Here is a 12,686-nt window from a genome sequence, read left to right on the forward strand (position 1 = left end):
TTCACCTGTGGTCTTTGCTGTAATGTGCTGCTCTCTCTGTCTGTCTGCAGTGCAGTGGGCAGTGGACAGGCGCTAGTTTGATCCACAAAGCTGTTCTTGGAAGTGGCTTAGGGTGAGCAGTGGGGTGTTTGTGGCACAGCATTTTGTCAGGAATGGCAGCCCTCTTGGAAAGGCTTGTCAGAATGGAGCATTGACATTACTCTGTCACTGATGACACCAGAGCTTTTCTCTCAGGGGCACCAGGTCTGTATGGCCACAGCGCTGTCTGGGTGGATTGGGTTTCATGTCATTTGGGGTATCAACAAAACCCTCGTGGTTCGGTCACTTGATCTGTGGGTGCAGACCTGTCCCTAAATGGGACAACTGTGTGGTTACAGGACCAGTGACTGACAATCAGACACTGGGCTATAAAGTCTACAGTACAACAGTTACTGTCACAGTTGCACAGGTGATTATGATTAGGACCATAAACCTTAAAGGAATAGAGCTGGTATGTGTCTGGAGACAAATCAAAATGGCAGTCATACTGTATTTCCAAAGTCCAGTTTTCAATTTTGAAAATCACATTGAGCCACTTAAGACAGCAGATTTTTTCAGTGTAATCTGCCAGCTCAAGATTTGTGTCCCTAGCCTCATCTTGATACATGACAAACAAACATGTTCATGAAACAGTATAAACAACATCGTTGCAGCCTGAGTGTACAACTGCAGATACTCTGGTCTTCAGGAAATGAAGAGAATGATGGAACAGCTGGGAATTAAAACTGAATTAAATAATTCACAAACTGACTAGTAATAAGGGTAATAAGATGATCTCTGACAGTACAATTCACTCAGCAGACAGTCTCTGCATTAGATAAACACTAACCTGATGTCATTCTCTACCCTGTCTCTATGTTGTCCTCAGAGAGGACAGTACGGGGCCTGGTGTTGACCCTAAAGGTCATAAGTGAAAATAGCATATTGTCTCGGAGGCAATGTAACGTGATCAGTTGTCAGTATTTATGTGGGTCACAAGTGCTCAAGGATCTGCTTACCAGAGTAATTTCAAAAGGAGATTGCAGTATAAGTGCAGCACAATTTGTCAATATGTCATGGTGGTTGTTTTGCCTTGCCTCAAGGTAACTCTGCTAAGCAAATAAATCAATATATGCTAATAGATCTAATATTAGCTAACACATTATGCTAATAGTTCTCTGTTAATACTAGGTGAACATGCAAAGCAATGCTTTTAGCAGAGGGATGTCATGACAGTGAGGTGTTGTGATGACAAAGCAGATATGAGTTCTGAGTGAATAGAAATGCTGGAATTGGCAGCGATTTTTGGGGACGAATTAGCTCCACCTCCTACAATAACAAAACTCCAATCTAACACTTACAAAACTAAGTGTATACATATCTGTACAGTGTTTATACTAGCTGCTACACTACTGCTGGTGTTTTTACAGACATGCCGAGACAATTCCCTAAGATCACGCTAAGTGAGGTGGATGAGGAGACACGTCTACTGGCTGAGAAGGTGTACGCGTCAGCGCTGAAGGAGGAGGACACTAAGGATGCCCTGTCCATGTTCACCGTCCCTGAGGACTGTCCCATCGGCCTGCACCAGGCCAAGGAGAGGGAGCTGCTCAAAGAGCTGGCAGAGCAGCATTCAGAAGAGAGTGCCAAGAGGTGAGTCTGGCCCTCAACAATACAAGGCCTCATGGAATCGAACCTAGCTGATCAATTAAGTACTGAATTCATAAGAATGTTTGGTTTCCAGGAAGAAGAGTTTCAAGATGATCCGTTCGCAGTCTGCGTCCTTGCAGGGCCTGCAGATCCCTGTGACTGCAGAGTGGGCCCGTTCTGTGGTTACCCCATTCCTCTCACCCTCCTCCACCTGCTCCTCACTTCCAGAGAACTGCCCCGAGTACCAGAGGGTCACCATCAGTGGAGACTACTGTGCTGGTGTAAGTTCTCCGAGCAGGTGGCATACAGTTCATACTCAACTCATACAGTATTTCACTGCATACTGAGTGAAATTGGACAGTAATGATTGTGTTTTGCTTTTCGTGTATTGATGTGAATAATGATGTGTTTACTGTATATTTATGTTTTTGGTTCATCTGTAAAAGAGAACTTGGACTCAGCATGACTCCCTGTCAAAATAAAAGTTAGATAAACATTTTAAATAATAAAAGTGGTACTTTGGTATGACTTTAAATTCCCAGGTGGTTAAGAATAATCTTGTGTGTCAGAGTCCACAGGATGAAATGGAAAGCCATGTGATAAGACTAGTAATGACAGCTCTCTCCCCAGATCACAGTAGAGGACTATGAACAGGCAGCAAAAACCCTGATGAAAGCCCTGTTCATTAGGGAGAAGTACTCCAGACTGGCCTACCATCGCTTTCCCCGGACCGTCGCTCAGTTCCTCCGCAGCGCTGAGAACCACACGTGGAAGGAAGAGGACGAGGTTCTACCAGGTATACACTGAGTGTACAAAACATTAAGAACACCTCCCTTTTGCCCTCAGAACAGCCTCAATTTGTCGGGGCATGGGCTCCACAAGCTGTTGAAAGTGTTCCACAGGGATGCTGGCCCATGTTGACTCCAATAATTCCTACAGCTGTGACAAGTTGGCTGGATGTCCCTTGGGTGGTGATGCACACAGGAAACTGTTGAGTGTGAAAACCCAAGCAGCGTTGCAGTTCTTGACACAAACCGGTGCGCCTGTCACCTATGACCATACCCCGTCCAAAGACATTTAAATATTGTGTCTTGTCCATTCACCCTCGGAATGGCACACATACACAATCCATGTCTCAATTGTCTCAAGGCTTAAAAATCCTTCTTTAACTTATCTCCTCCCCTTCATCTACACTGATTGAAGTGGATTTAACAAGTGACATCAATAAGGGATCATAGCTTTCACCTGGATTCACCTGCTCAGTCTATGTCATGGAAAGAGCAGGTGTTCATAATGTTTTGTACACTCAGTGTATACTCAAACAGTGCCCATAAATTAACTATATGTCCATAATGTGTTCTTAACGTCCTGTACAAGTAGAGCCCATTGTATTAGAGTCTATGTCAGTCATACTGGTCTCCCCACAGATGTCTGCCCTTGCCCCAGGGAGGGGGAGGACCCTTACAACATTGAGAATATCCCAGACAACCTGAGCTATGAGCTGCAGATGAAAGATGGCATAGTGTATGTGTATGAGAACGCAGAGGCTCTAAGTCAGAACAGGCCCCGCAGCCTGCCCTACCCTGACCTGGAGACCTTTGCCATAGACCTCAGCCATGTGCTGGCCATGATCATTGATGGACCCACGTGAGTGACCACCACTTCCTGAACTCACCACTGTGTAATGGAGCTTTATTTTTGTCTCTGCATAACTAACGTGCTTTACAGGAAGACCTATTGTCACAGACGCCTGAACTTCCTGGGCTCAAAGTTCTACCTGCATGAAATGCTCAATGAGATGGCTGAGTTAAAGGAACTGAAGGGTGTTCCACACAGAGACTTCTACAATGTCAGAAAGGCAAGTTTCCAACACTTGAATGTGAAAGCTAAATTTGTCATGTAAAAAGTGAAAGTCCACCGTTTAGATCTGATGTGGCTACTTTCCCAGAGGCTTTGTGATAAAAAGCCACAATCAAACTGTGACGTCTCTCTTTCCCCAGGTGGACACACACATCCATGCAGCCGCCTGCATGTCCCAGAAGCACCTTCTGAACTTCATCCAGACCACCTACAAGACGGAGGCAGACCGTTTAGTGTTGGAGAAGGGCGGGCGGAAGCTGACCCTCAGAGAGGTGTTTGAACACCTCAACATGGACCCCTATGACCTCACTGTGGACTCCCTGGATGTACACGCTGTAAGACCCTCCCTCTCTCTATCTATTTCTCCTGCCATCATGCAATACCCTTACAAAGAAAAACAAATGAAAAAATCATGGGGAAAACATAGTTTTCAGACACGTGGGAAGTTCCACATCTTATTTTCCATGTATTTTTCCCTCATGTGAAAATATATAACACTATTACTCTATTAGGTGTTTAAAGCGGCAATTCTTAATTGAAACATGAACAAAGGGGTCTCCCCACCACCGTTTCAGTAAAAAGCTACGGTTTGGGGCTGGAGAAATGCAACCACTCTCAAATCCTTACCCTACGCTACGGATGCAAGGACTGTCCATCCATGATACACTACATGACCAAAAGTATGTGAACACTTGCTCTTTGAACATCTCATTCTAAAATCATATGCAGTAATTTGGAGTTGGTCCTCCCTTTGCTGCTATAACAGCCTCCACTCTTCTGGGAAGGCTTCCACTAGATGTCGGAACATTGAATCGTCTACAATGTCATTGTATGCTGTACCATTAAGCTTTCCCTTCACTGGAACTAAGTGGCCTAGCCCGAACCATGAAAAACAGCCCCAGACCATTATTCCTCCTCCACCAAACTTTACAGTTGGCACTATGCATTGGGGCAGGTAGCATTCTCCTGGCATCCGCCAAACCCAGATTCGTCCGCCGGACTGTCAGATGGTGAAGTGTGATTCATCACTCCAGAGAACTAATTTCCACTGCTCCAGAGTCCAATGGCAGCGAGCTATACACCACTCCAGCCGACGCTTTACATTGCGCATGGTGATCTTAGGCTTGTGTGCGGGTGCTCTGCCATGGAAACCCATTTCATGAAGCTCCCGACGAACAGTTCTTGTGCTGACGTTGTTTTCAGAGGCAGTTTGGAACTCGGTAGTTGTAACCAAGGACAGACAAACTCTGGAGTGTTGCAACCGAGGACAGACGATTTTTAAGCGCTACGCACTTCAGCCCTCGGCGGTCATGAGGCAAAATATTTTATATTCTTCAAGAATCAATTGGTAAATATCATTAATTTATAAGTCCAAAAATGGATGTGGTCACTAAGGATTTCCCCTTTAATAACAGGTAGTGACTTTCATACAGCAGAACTACACTGAGTGTACAAAACATTAAGAACACCTGCTCTTTCCATGACATAGACTGATCAGGTGAATCCAGGTGAAATCTATGATCCCTTATTGATGTCACTTGTTAAATCCACTTCAATCAGGGTAGATAAAGGGGAGGAGACAGGTTAAATAATCATTTTTAAGCCTTGAGACAATTGAGCCATTGATTGTGTACAGTATGTGTGCTATTCAGAGGGTGAAAGTGCAAGAAAAAAGATTTAAGTGACTTTGAACGGGGTATGGTTGTAGGTGCCAGGCGCACTGGTTTGTGTCAAAAACTACAATGCTGCTAGGTTTATCACGCTCAACAGTGTCCCGTGTGTATCAAGACTGATCAACCACCCAAAAGACATCCAGCCAACTGTGGGAAGCATTGGAGTCAACATTGGCCAGCATCCCTGTGGAACACTTACGACACCTGGTAGAGTTCATGCCCCAATTTACATTTACATTTAAGTCATTTAGCAGACGCTCTTATCCAGAGCGACTTACAGATTGGTGCATTCACCTTATGATATCCAGTGGAACAACCACTTTACAATAGTGCATCTAACTCAATTGAGGCTGTTCTGAGGGCAAAAGGGGGTTGCAACTCAGTATTAGGAAGGTGTTCTTAATGTTTTGTACACTCAGTGTATGTCGCCATTTGAACGTGAACCATTAACATGCCCTTAAAAGAGAAATCATTTTGTCCACTGCTCTGTGAATGTCCCACATAATTTCTCCCTTGTAAATAATTTAGGATTTTTAGATGCTGTCACCATAATTCCATAGGTGGAAACATTGCTTCTGCAACATGTTAACGGAATAACATTATTTAAACCCCACGTGAACTTTCCACATGTGAAACTGCACATTTTATTTTTTATCATGTGGAAGTTTTCACATACAGTGCCTTCGGGAATTATTCAGAACCCTTTACTTTTTTCATATTTTGTTACGTTACAGCTTTATTCTAAAATTGATTAAATAGTTTTTTTCCTCATCAATCTACACACAATACCCCATAATGACAAACCAAAAACATGTACTTATGTGAAATATCACATTTACATAAGTATTCAGACCCTTTACTTAATACTTTGTTGAAGCACCTTTGGCAGTGATTACAGTATTGAGTCTTCTTGGGTAAGACACCACAAGCTTGGCACACCTGTATTTGGGGAGTTTCTCCCAGTCTTTTCTGCTGATCCTCTCAAGCTCTGTCAGGTTGGATGGGGAGGACAATGACCCTAAGCACACAGCCAAGACAGCGCAGGAGTGGCTTCGGGGCAAGTCTCTCCAGAGATGTTCGATCGGGTTCAAGTCCGGGCTCTGGCTGGGCCACTCAAGGACATTCAGAGACTTGTCCCGAAGCCACTCCTGCATTGTCTTGGCTGTGTGCTTAGGCTCGTTGTCCTGTTGGAAGGTGAACCTTCGCCCCAGTCTGAGGTCCAGAGCGCTCTGGAGGAGGTTTTCATCAAGGATCTCTCTATACTTTGCTCCATTCACCTTTTCCTCAATCCTGACTAGTCTATTAGTCCCTGCCGCTGAAAAACATCCCCACAGCATGATGCTGCCACCACCATGCATCACCGTAGGTATTGGTATTGGCCAGGTGATGAGCGGTGCCTGGTTTCCTCCAGACGTGACGCTTGGCATTCAGGCCAAAGAGTTCAATCTTGGTTTCATCAGACCAGAGCATTTTGTTTCTCATGGTCTGAGAGTCTTGAAGTGCCTTTTGGAAAACTCCAAGCCGGCTGTTATGTGCCTTTTACTGAGGAGTGGCTTCCGTCTGGCCACTCTACCATAAAGGTCTGATTGGTGGAGTGCTGCAGAGATGGTTGTCCTTCTGGAAAGTTCTCCCATCTCCACAGAGGAACTCTAGAGCTCTGTCAGAGTGACCATTGGGTTCTTGGTCACCTCCTTGACCAAGGCCTTTAGTCCCCCAATTGCTCAGTTTGGCTGGGCAGCCAGCTCTTGGAAGTCTTGGTGGTTCCAAACTTCCATGTAAGAATGATGGCCACTGTGTTCTTGGGGACCTTCAATGCTGCAGAAATGTTTTGGTACCCTTCCCCAGATCTGTGCCTCGACACAATCCTGTCTCGGAGCTCTACGGACAATTCCTTTGACCTCATGGCTTTGTTTTTGCTCTGACATGCACGGTCAACTGTGGGACCTTATATTGACAGGTGTGTGCCTTTCAAAATCATGTCCAATCAATTGAATTTCCCACAGGTGGACTCCAATCAAGTTGTAGAAACATCTCAAGGATGATCAATGGAAACAGGATGCACCTGAGCTCAACTTCGAGTCTCATAGCAAAAGGTCTGAATACTTATGTAAATATTTTTTTTGTATTTTGTATTTTTTTTTGTATTTAATGTTTAAAAAAACAGTTTTTGCTTTGCCATTATGGGGTATTCTGTGTAGATTGTTGAGTTTTTAAAATGTTATTTAATCCATTTTAGAATAAGGCTGTAACGTAACAAAATGTTGGAAAAATCAAGGGGTCTGAATACTTTCCGAAGGCACTGTATGAAACTGCAAATGTGATTTTCACATGATTGAATTCCACATGTGAACTTGCATTTCCACATGGGAAAGTGAGCTTTTCACATGTGAAATTGCATATCCGATTTTCACCTGGAACTTTCACAAGTGAAACCGCAATTCACATGTGAGGTGAAAACATGTTACTCTCCTCACATGTTACAAGGTGGTGTTGACTTGTGAACTCTTAATTGAATACATGTGAAAATATGGTCACATATGTGAAATTTAAGTTCAACATGTGAAAACAGAAAATGCTTGTTAGACACATGTTTTTTTTAAAGAGTATATCATCCATACTGTACAGGAACAGCTGTTATTCCATAAAACACATATTTATTGTGTAACCATAGCTGTTCAGTTATATCTATAGCTAGAGACACATTTCAGTTTTGGAGATCTGTTAGCACCATTCATAAGCTAATATTAGATCTGTGTGTGTGTCTCACCCCACAGGGCAGACAAACCTTTCACAGATTCGATAAGTTCAACTCCAAGTACAACCCAGTGGGGGCCAGTGAACTCAGAGAAATCTACCTGAAAACAGACAACCTCATAGATGGAGAGTACTTTGCACGCATTATCAAGGTATAGTTAATTCATACAGAAAACATCCTGATTCTCTGAAATTGATAACACATGTTATGTTGCACAAGCTATCATTACTATGCACCAACAACATGTGCAGCAACACATTTGAGGATGTGTTACTCTGATGGATGGGAGGTGACAGAGAGCCCGAATAATGGTGTTGTTTGGAGATGAGAGAACTTCACAATTATTTGATCTTTCTACCCGTCTTGCCCTTGACAGGAAGTGTCCCATGACCTAGAGGAGAGTAAGTACCAGCATGCTGAGCCTCGTCTGTCCATCTACGGACGCTCTGCAGACGAATGGGACAGCCTCTCCAAGTGGTTCATCCAGCACAAAGTGCACTCTACCAACATGCAGTGGATCATCCAAGTCCCCAGGATCTAGTAAGTGCTGCTGCCTGAGTGACAGCTGAAGGCAAAGAGTTACATTTCACTTTCAACTGGAGAAGGTATGTAACATGGCTACTTTAAAAGATAATACTCTTTTTATGAGATGTTTGTCATGCTTAAAAATCTTTCACTTCTTTCAGTGATATTTTCAAGTCAAAAAAGTTGATCACTAACTTTGCCAAGATGTTGGAGAACATATTCCTTCCTCTGTTTGAGGCTACAGTCAAGCCACAGAGGCATAAAGAGCTACATGTATTTCTCAAATATGTGAGTATAATTCATTTGGATTTTCCTGCAAAAACTATCCTGATAGTGTCAACCATTCACCATTCAACCCCTACTCTTCCTGTGCAGGTGACAGGTTTTGACAGTGTGGATGATGAGTCCAAGCACAGTGACCACATGTTCTCCTACAAGAGCCCCAAGCCTGAGCAGTGGACAGCAGATGAAAACCCTCCCTACAGCTACTACCTCTTCCACATGTACGCCAACATCATGGTGCTCAACAATCTGAGGAAGTACGTACCTGTTGATATCTGCCCCTCTCAGGCCTCTGGTAATGGACCCAAACCATTACATCTCATTCAAGAGAAACATAGAGTTCCAACTCTCCTTCTGCTGATGCTGCTGAGGGGAAAATGTAGGTGTTACACCCATTGTTCAGTTGCTATTATTCATTGAATTTACAGTAAGGCACTTCAGAATGAGGTCAACCAAGGGGAGCAGAACACGTGTCTGGTTGCAGTCATGCTACGTTACTGCACAGTGTAATGCACCAAGGCATCTATAAATAAATTCCCTATGATAATACAAAGGAATAGAATTACAGACTTGAATTACTGGCACATATGGTCAAGGGGCTCCTCCAAGGTCACTGAAGATGCTACTGTAGGTCCTACATAATGCACTTGTGTAGCTCTGTTTGTGTATGTGTAACGCATGTGTGTGTGTGTGTGTGTGTGTGTGTGTGTGTGTGTGTGTGTGTGTGTGTGTGTGTGTGTGTGTGTGTGTGTGTGTGTGTGTGTGTGTGTGTGTGTGTGTGTGTGTGTGTGTGTGTGTGTGTGTGTGTGTGTGTGTGTGTGTGTGTGAATATGACCACTGAATATTTCCCTGGGTCTCTTCCAGAGAGCGAGGCTTGAGCACCTTCCAGTTCCGTCCACACTGCGGGGAGGCTGGATCCATCACCCACCTGGTCTCTGCTTTCCTCACAGCTGACAACATCTCCCATGGCCTCAACCTCAAGAAGGTAATTTACTACTAGACTGAATCCTGCATCAACTGTCCTCAACACACTCCAGCCTACACACATTTATTTGCCATCAATGGACTAATATAATTCCTCAACTCCCCAGCATGTTTGAATGGAGCACTCTCATGCTGATCTCCCATGTGATACAGTAGGTGCTACTCACATGAATAGTGGATGTCATGAGATGACCCTAAAGAAATGCAAAGCTATCTAATATTCTCACATGAAAGCACGCTGTATAAATGCAAGCCATTGTACTGTATTACAGTAACAGTGTTCAGCCCTTCAGGGCTTCCTGTTTGCTTCATTTTCCTGTCTTTCTGTGGGCCTAACCAGCACACAGACAAGGAAAGGCCCTGTCTACCAGGCCTGCTCAATGCAAATACAGCCACTGAAAATAACTGAGCCAGCCACAGGGACAGGAGCTAGCTTTCAACTTTTGACACATTTTAACATCTACCGTGTCTGCTGAACAGTAAGCAGAGACCCTGTACGCTGAGCAGGTGACAGCGAGGTGTGTGTGAGTCTGTGTGTATGTACTGAGTGTGTCTGTCTCTCTCTGCCACAGAGCCCTGTCCTACAGTACCTGTACTACCTGGCCCAGGTGCCCATTGCCATGTCTCCTCTGAGCAATAACAGCTTGTTCCTGGAATATTCCAAAAACCCTCTCAGGGAATTCCTACACAAGGGGCTGTGCGTGTCTCTATCAACAGATGATCCTATGCAGTTCCACTATACCAAGGTAAACTGTTGGAGAAAATAGTAGCTCAAATCAGCTCCAGCTGAGTGTTCCATAGCTGTATTGTAGGACAGTACTTGATGACAGTGTGTCCTGTCTGTAGGAGGCACTGATGGAGGAGTATGCCATCGCGGCCCAGCTGTGGAAGCTCAGCACCTGTGATGTGTGTGAGATTGCCAGGAACAGTGTGCTGCAGAGTGGCCTGTCTCACCAGGTAGAGCCCTGGGCACTGATATCTACCCTCTTAGAAAAAAGGGTTCCAAAAGGGCTCTTCGCTGGCCTCACAGGAGAACCCTTTTTGTTCCAGGTAGAATACTTTTTGGTTCCAGGTAGAAACCCAAAAGTGTTCTACCAGGAACCAAAAAAGGTACTTCAAAGGGTTCTCCTATGGTGACACCCAATGAACCCTTTTACGTTCTAGATAGCACCTTTTTTATAGAGTGTATAATAGCATGAATGCAAAATAACATTGAATATCCTTCCCCTGTCCCCCATCTAATGGAGTGGTTATACTTAAGGAGCTTACATGATATACAATCTCTGGTAATACTGCATAACTCATTTTGTGCAGGAGAAGAAGCACTTTATTGGGGCCAACTACTTGAAGGATGGACCTGAGGGGAACGACATTCGGCGGACCAATGTGGCTCAGATCCGCATGGCCTACCGCCACGAGACCCTGTGCAATGAGCTCAGCTTCCTTGTGGATGCAGTGAAGACTGAAGCGGCCATTGGCACACAACCAGAGTGACCACAACAACATGGGACTTAGCTCAATTCATGCATGTAAGCTCTCAACCATCACAACGATATCTCTTGCGTTCATGGGAGAAAAAGCCCAATGGTTTGAATGGATAAGTGTGTCTCTTGTTTCTCTTGCTGCATGTGTGCTACTGTGAAAGCAGATAACAAGGGGTGCCATTGCAGTTAAAGAGATTCTCCAGTACTTTTGTATACTTTTTGCCAGTAGTTCTGAAAGTAGTGCTCAAGAGCCAAAAGTGGTCCCCGAAAATGGTGTACTATGTCACATACTGTATGTGCAGATATATGCATCATGACATTGCTCTCTCTCTCTCTCTCGCTCTGCTGTGGGTGCATCATGTGCATCTTGCTAGCTGTCAAATGGCGAGGGGCTGAAGCTCATTGGTTGAATTCGAATCCTAAGTGGCTGGCCCACATGGAGGAATATGTAGGCCAAGCACAGCTTCCAGAATAGTAGTTGCTTTCAAACTAGGCATTTCATGTATAACTGAGGTAAGGTAGATAGATGTATGAACTACACATTGACACATCCAAAGCGGGAGGTTTAATAAATACTTATTAGTCGCCAAAGTTCCGGAGCATGTCTTTAACAGTATAAAAATAGTTTGGAGCGGTAGCAGTAGAAGCCAACTACATCTTAGTGTCTAAATGATGTAGGTCCACAGTACAAAGGTTTCCTTCTGCAGTGCAGCAACATCCTCTGCACTAAGGCTGGCTCACTCTGCAGAGCACTTACTCACAGTTCAGTAATATTACAACATATTTGTGGTTTCAAGTGCAATGTCTGGGAGAAAAAACACTGGCCACTTCTATTTTGATGTCCAACACTCACTGTATCATGCCTTAGTGATGGGCGGTCCCAGCTGTTGACAGAACCTGACAGAGTGTTTTTCTCTGGAGCTGGAACACTGCTTTAGCTGTGATGAATGAAGTCTGGTACATTTCCACTGTCCCTTTCCATGTGTGCTTGTTTTTACAGGATGTCATGCAGTAGGTTCCAAGGAAGACACTGAAGTCAGTTGTGGGACACTGTAGGTACAATACACTGTACTTGTATGCACTGTATAATATTTGCTTGACATATTTGTGTGAATGTTTTGTTTCAATTTGAATGAAAACAGGCATTTATATTGGTCAAGAGTATGCTATATTTAATTTGAATGCACTGTATCTATAACGTACTGTACTGTATCTATAAAGCAACATTGAGTCAATTGAATTGTGAACGTTTGGACAAGAGAGAAAAATGAGAAAGCATATCTTCTTCTCTAGTTGCACTGAGATACAAGATGTCCAAAGATGTTATACTGCTCTATCTCGCCTCTTGCTCATTAATGGTTGACAGAATGCTGTAAAATAGCCTGTTTTTAATTATGGTACTTTTGTTATCAATAAAGATATTTAATCATGGATTATTCCGTTTTTGTTGTTGTC

The 12,686-nt window shown here is 43.9% G+C and overlaps 1 protein-coding gene across 1 annotated transcript in view; it reads left to right on the forward strand.

The window, feature by feature from the left end:
- Positions 1–12,662, forward strand: part of LOC139563079 (AMP deaminase 3-like) — a 13,680-nt gene extending 1,018 nt beyond the window's left edge. Inside the window, exons 2-15 of the mRNA XM_071381355.1 lie at positions 1,449–1,671; positions 1,763–1,949; positions 2,299–2,464; positions 3,096–3,315; positions 3,397–3,526; positions 3,669–3,863; positions 7,976–8,107; positions 8,333–8,496; positions 8,643–8,769; positions 8,857–9,020; positions 9,628–9,748; positions 10,320–10,493; positions 10,594–10,704; positions 11,062–12,662. Coding sequence (XP_071237456.1) covers positions 1,449–1,671; positions 1,763–1,949; positions 2,299–2,464; positions 3,096–3,315; positions 3,397–3,526; positions 3,669–3,863; positions 7,976–8,107; positions 8,333–8,496; positions 8,643–8,769; positions 8,857–9,020; positions 9,628–9,748; positions 10,320–10,493; positions 10,594–10,704; positions 11,062–11,241 — 2,294 coding nt within the window. The 3' untranslated portion in view covers positions 11,242–12,662. The remainder of the gene's footprint in view (positions 1–1,448; positions 1,672–1,762; positions 1,950–2,298; positions 2,465–3,095; positions 3,316–3,396; positions 3,527–3,668; positions 3,864–7,975; positions 8,108–8,332; positions 8,497–8,642; positions 8,770–8,856; positions 9,021–9,627; positions 9,749–10,319; positions 10,494–10,593; positions 10,705–11,061) is intronic.
- Positions 12,663–12,686: the final 24 nt, after the last annotated feature.

The sequence above is a fragment of the Salvelinus alpinus genome, chromosome 33 (genome assembly GCF_045679555.1).
Source record: "Salvelinus alpinus chromosome 33, SLU_Salpinus.1, whole genome shotgun sequence".
In the NCBI taxonomy this organism is placed as follows: Eukaryota; Metazoa; Chordata; class Actinopteri; order Salmoniformes; family Salmonidae; genus Salvelinus; species Salvelinus alpinus.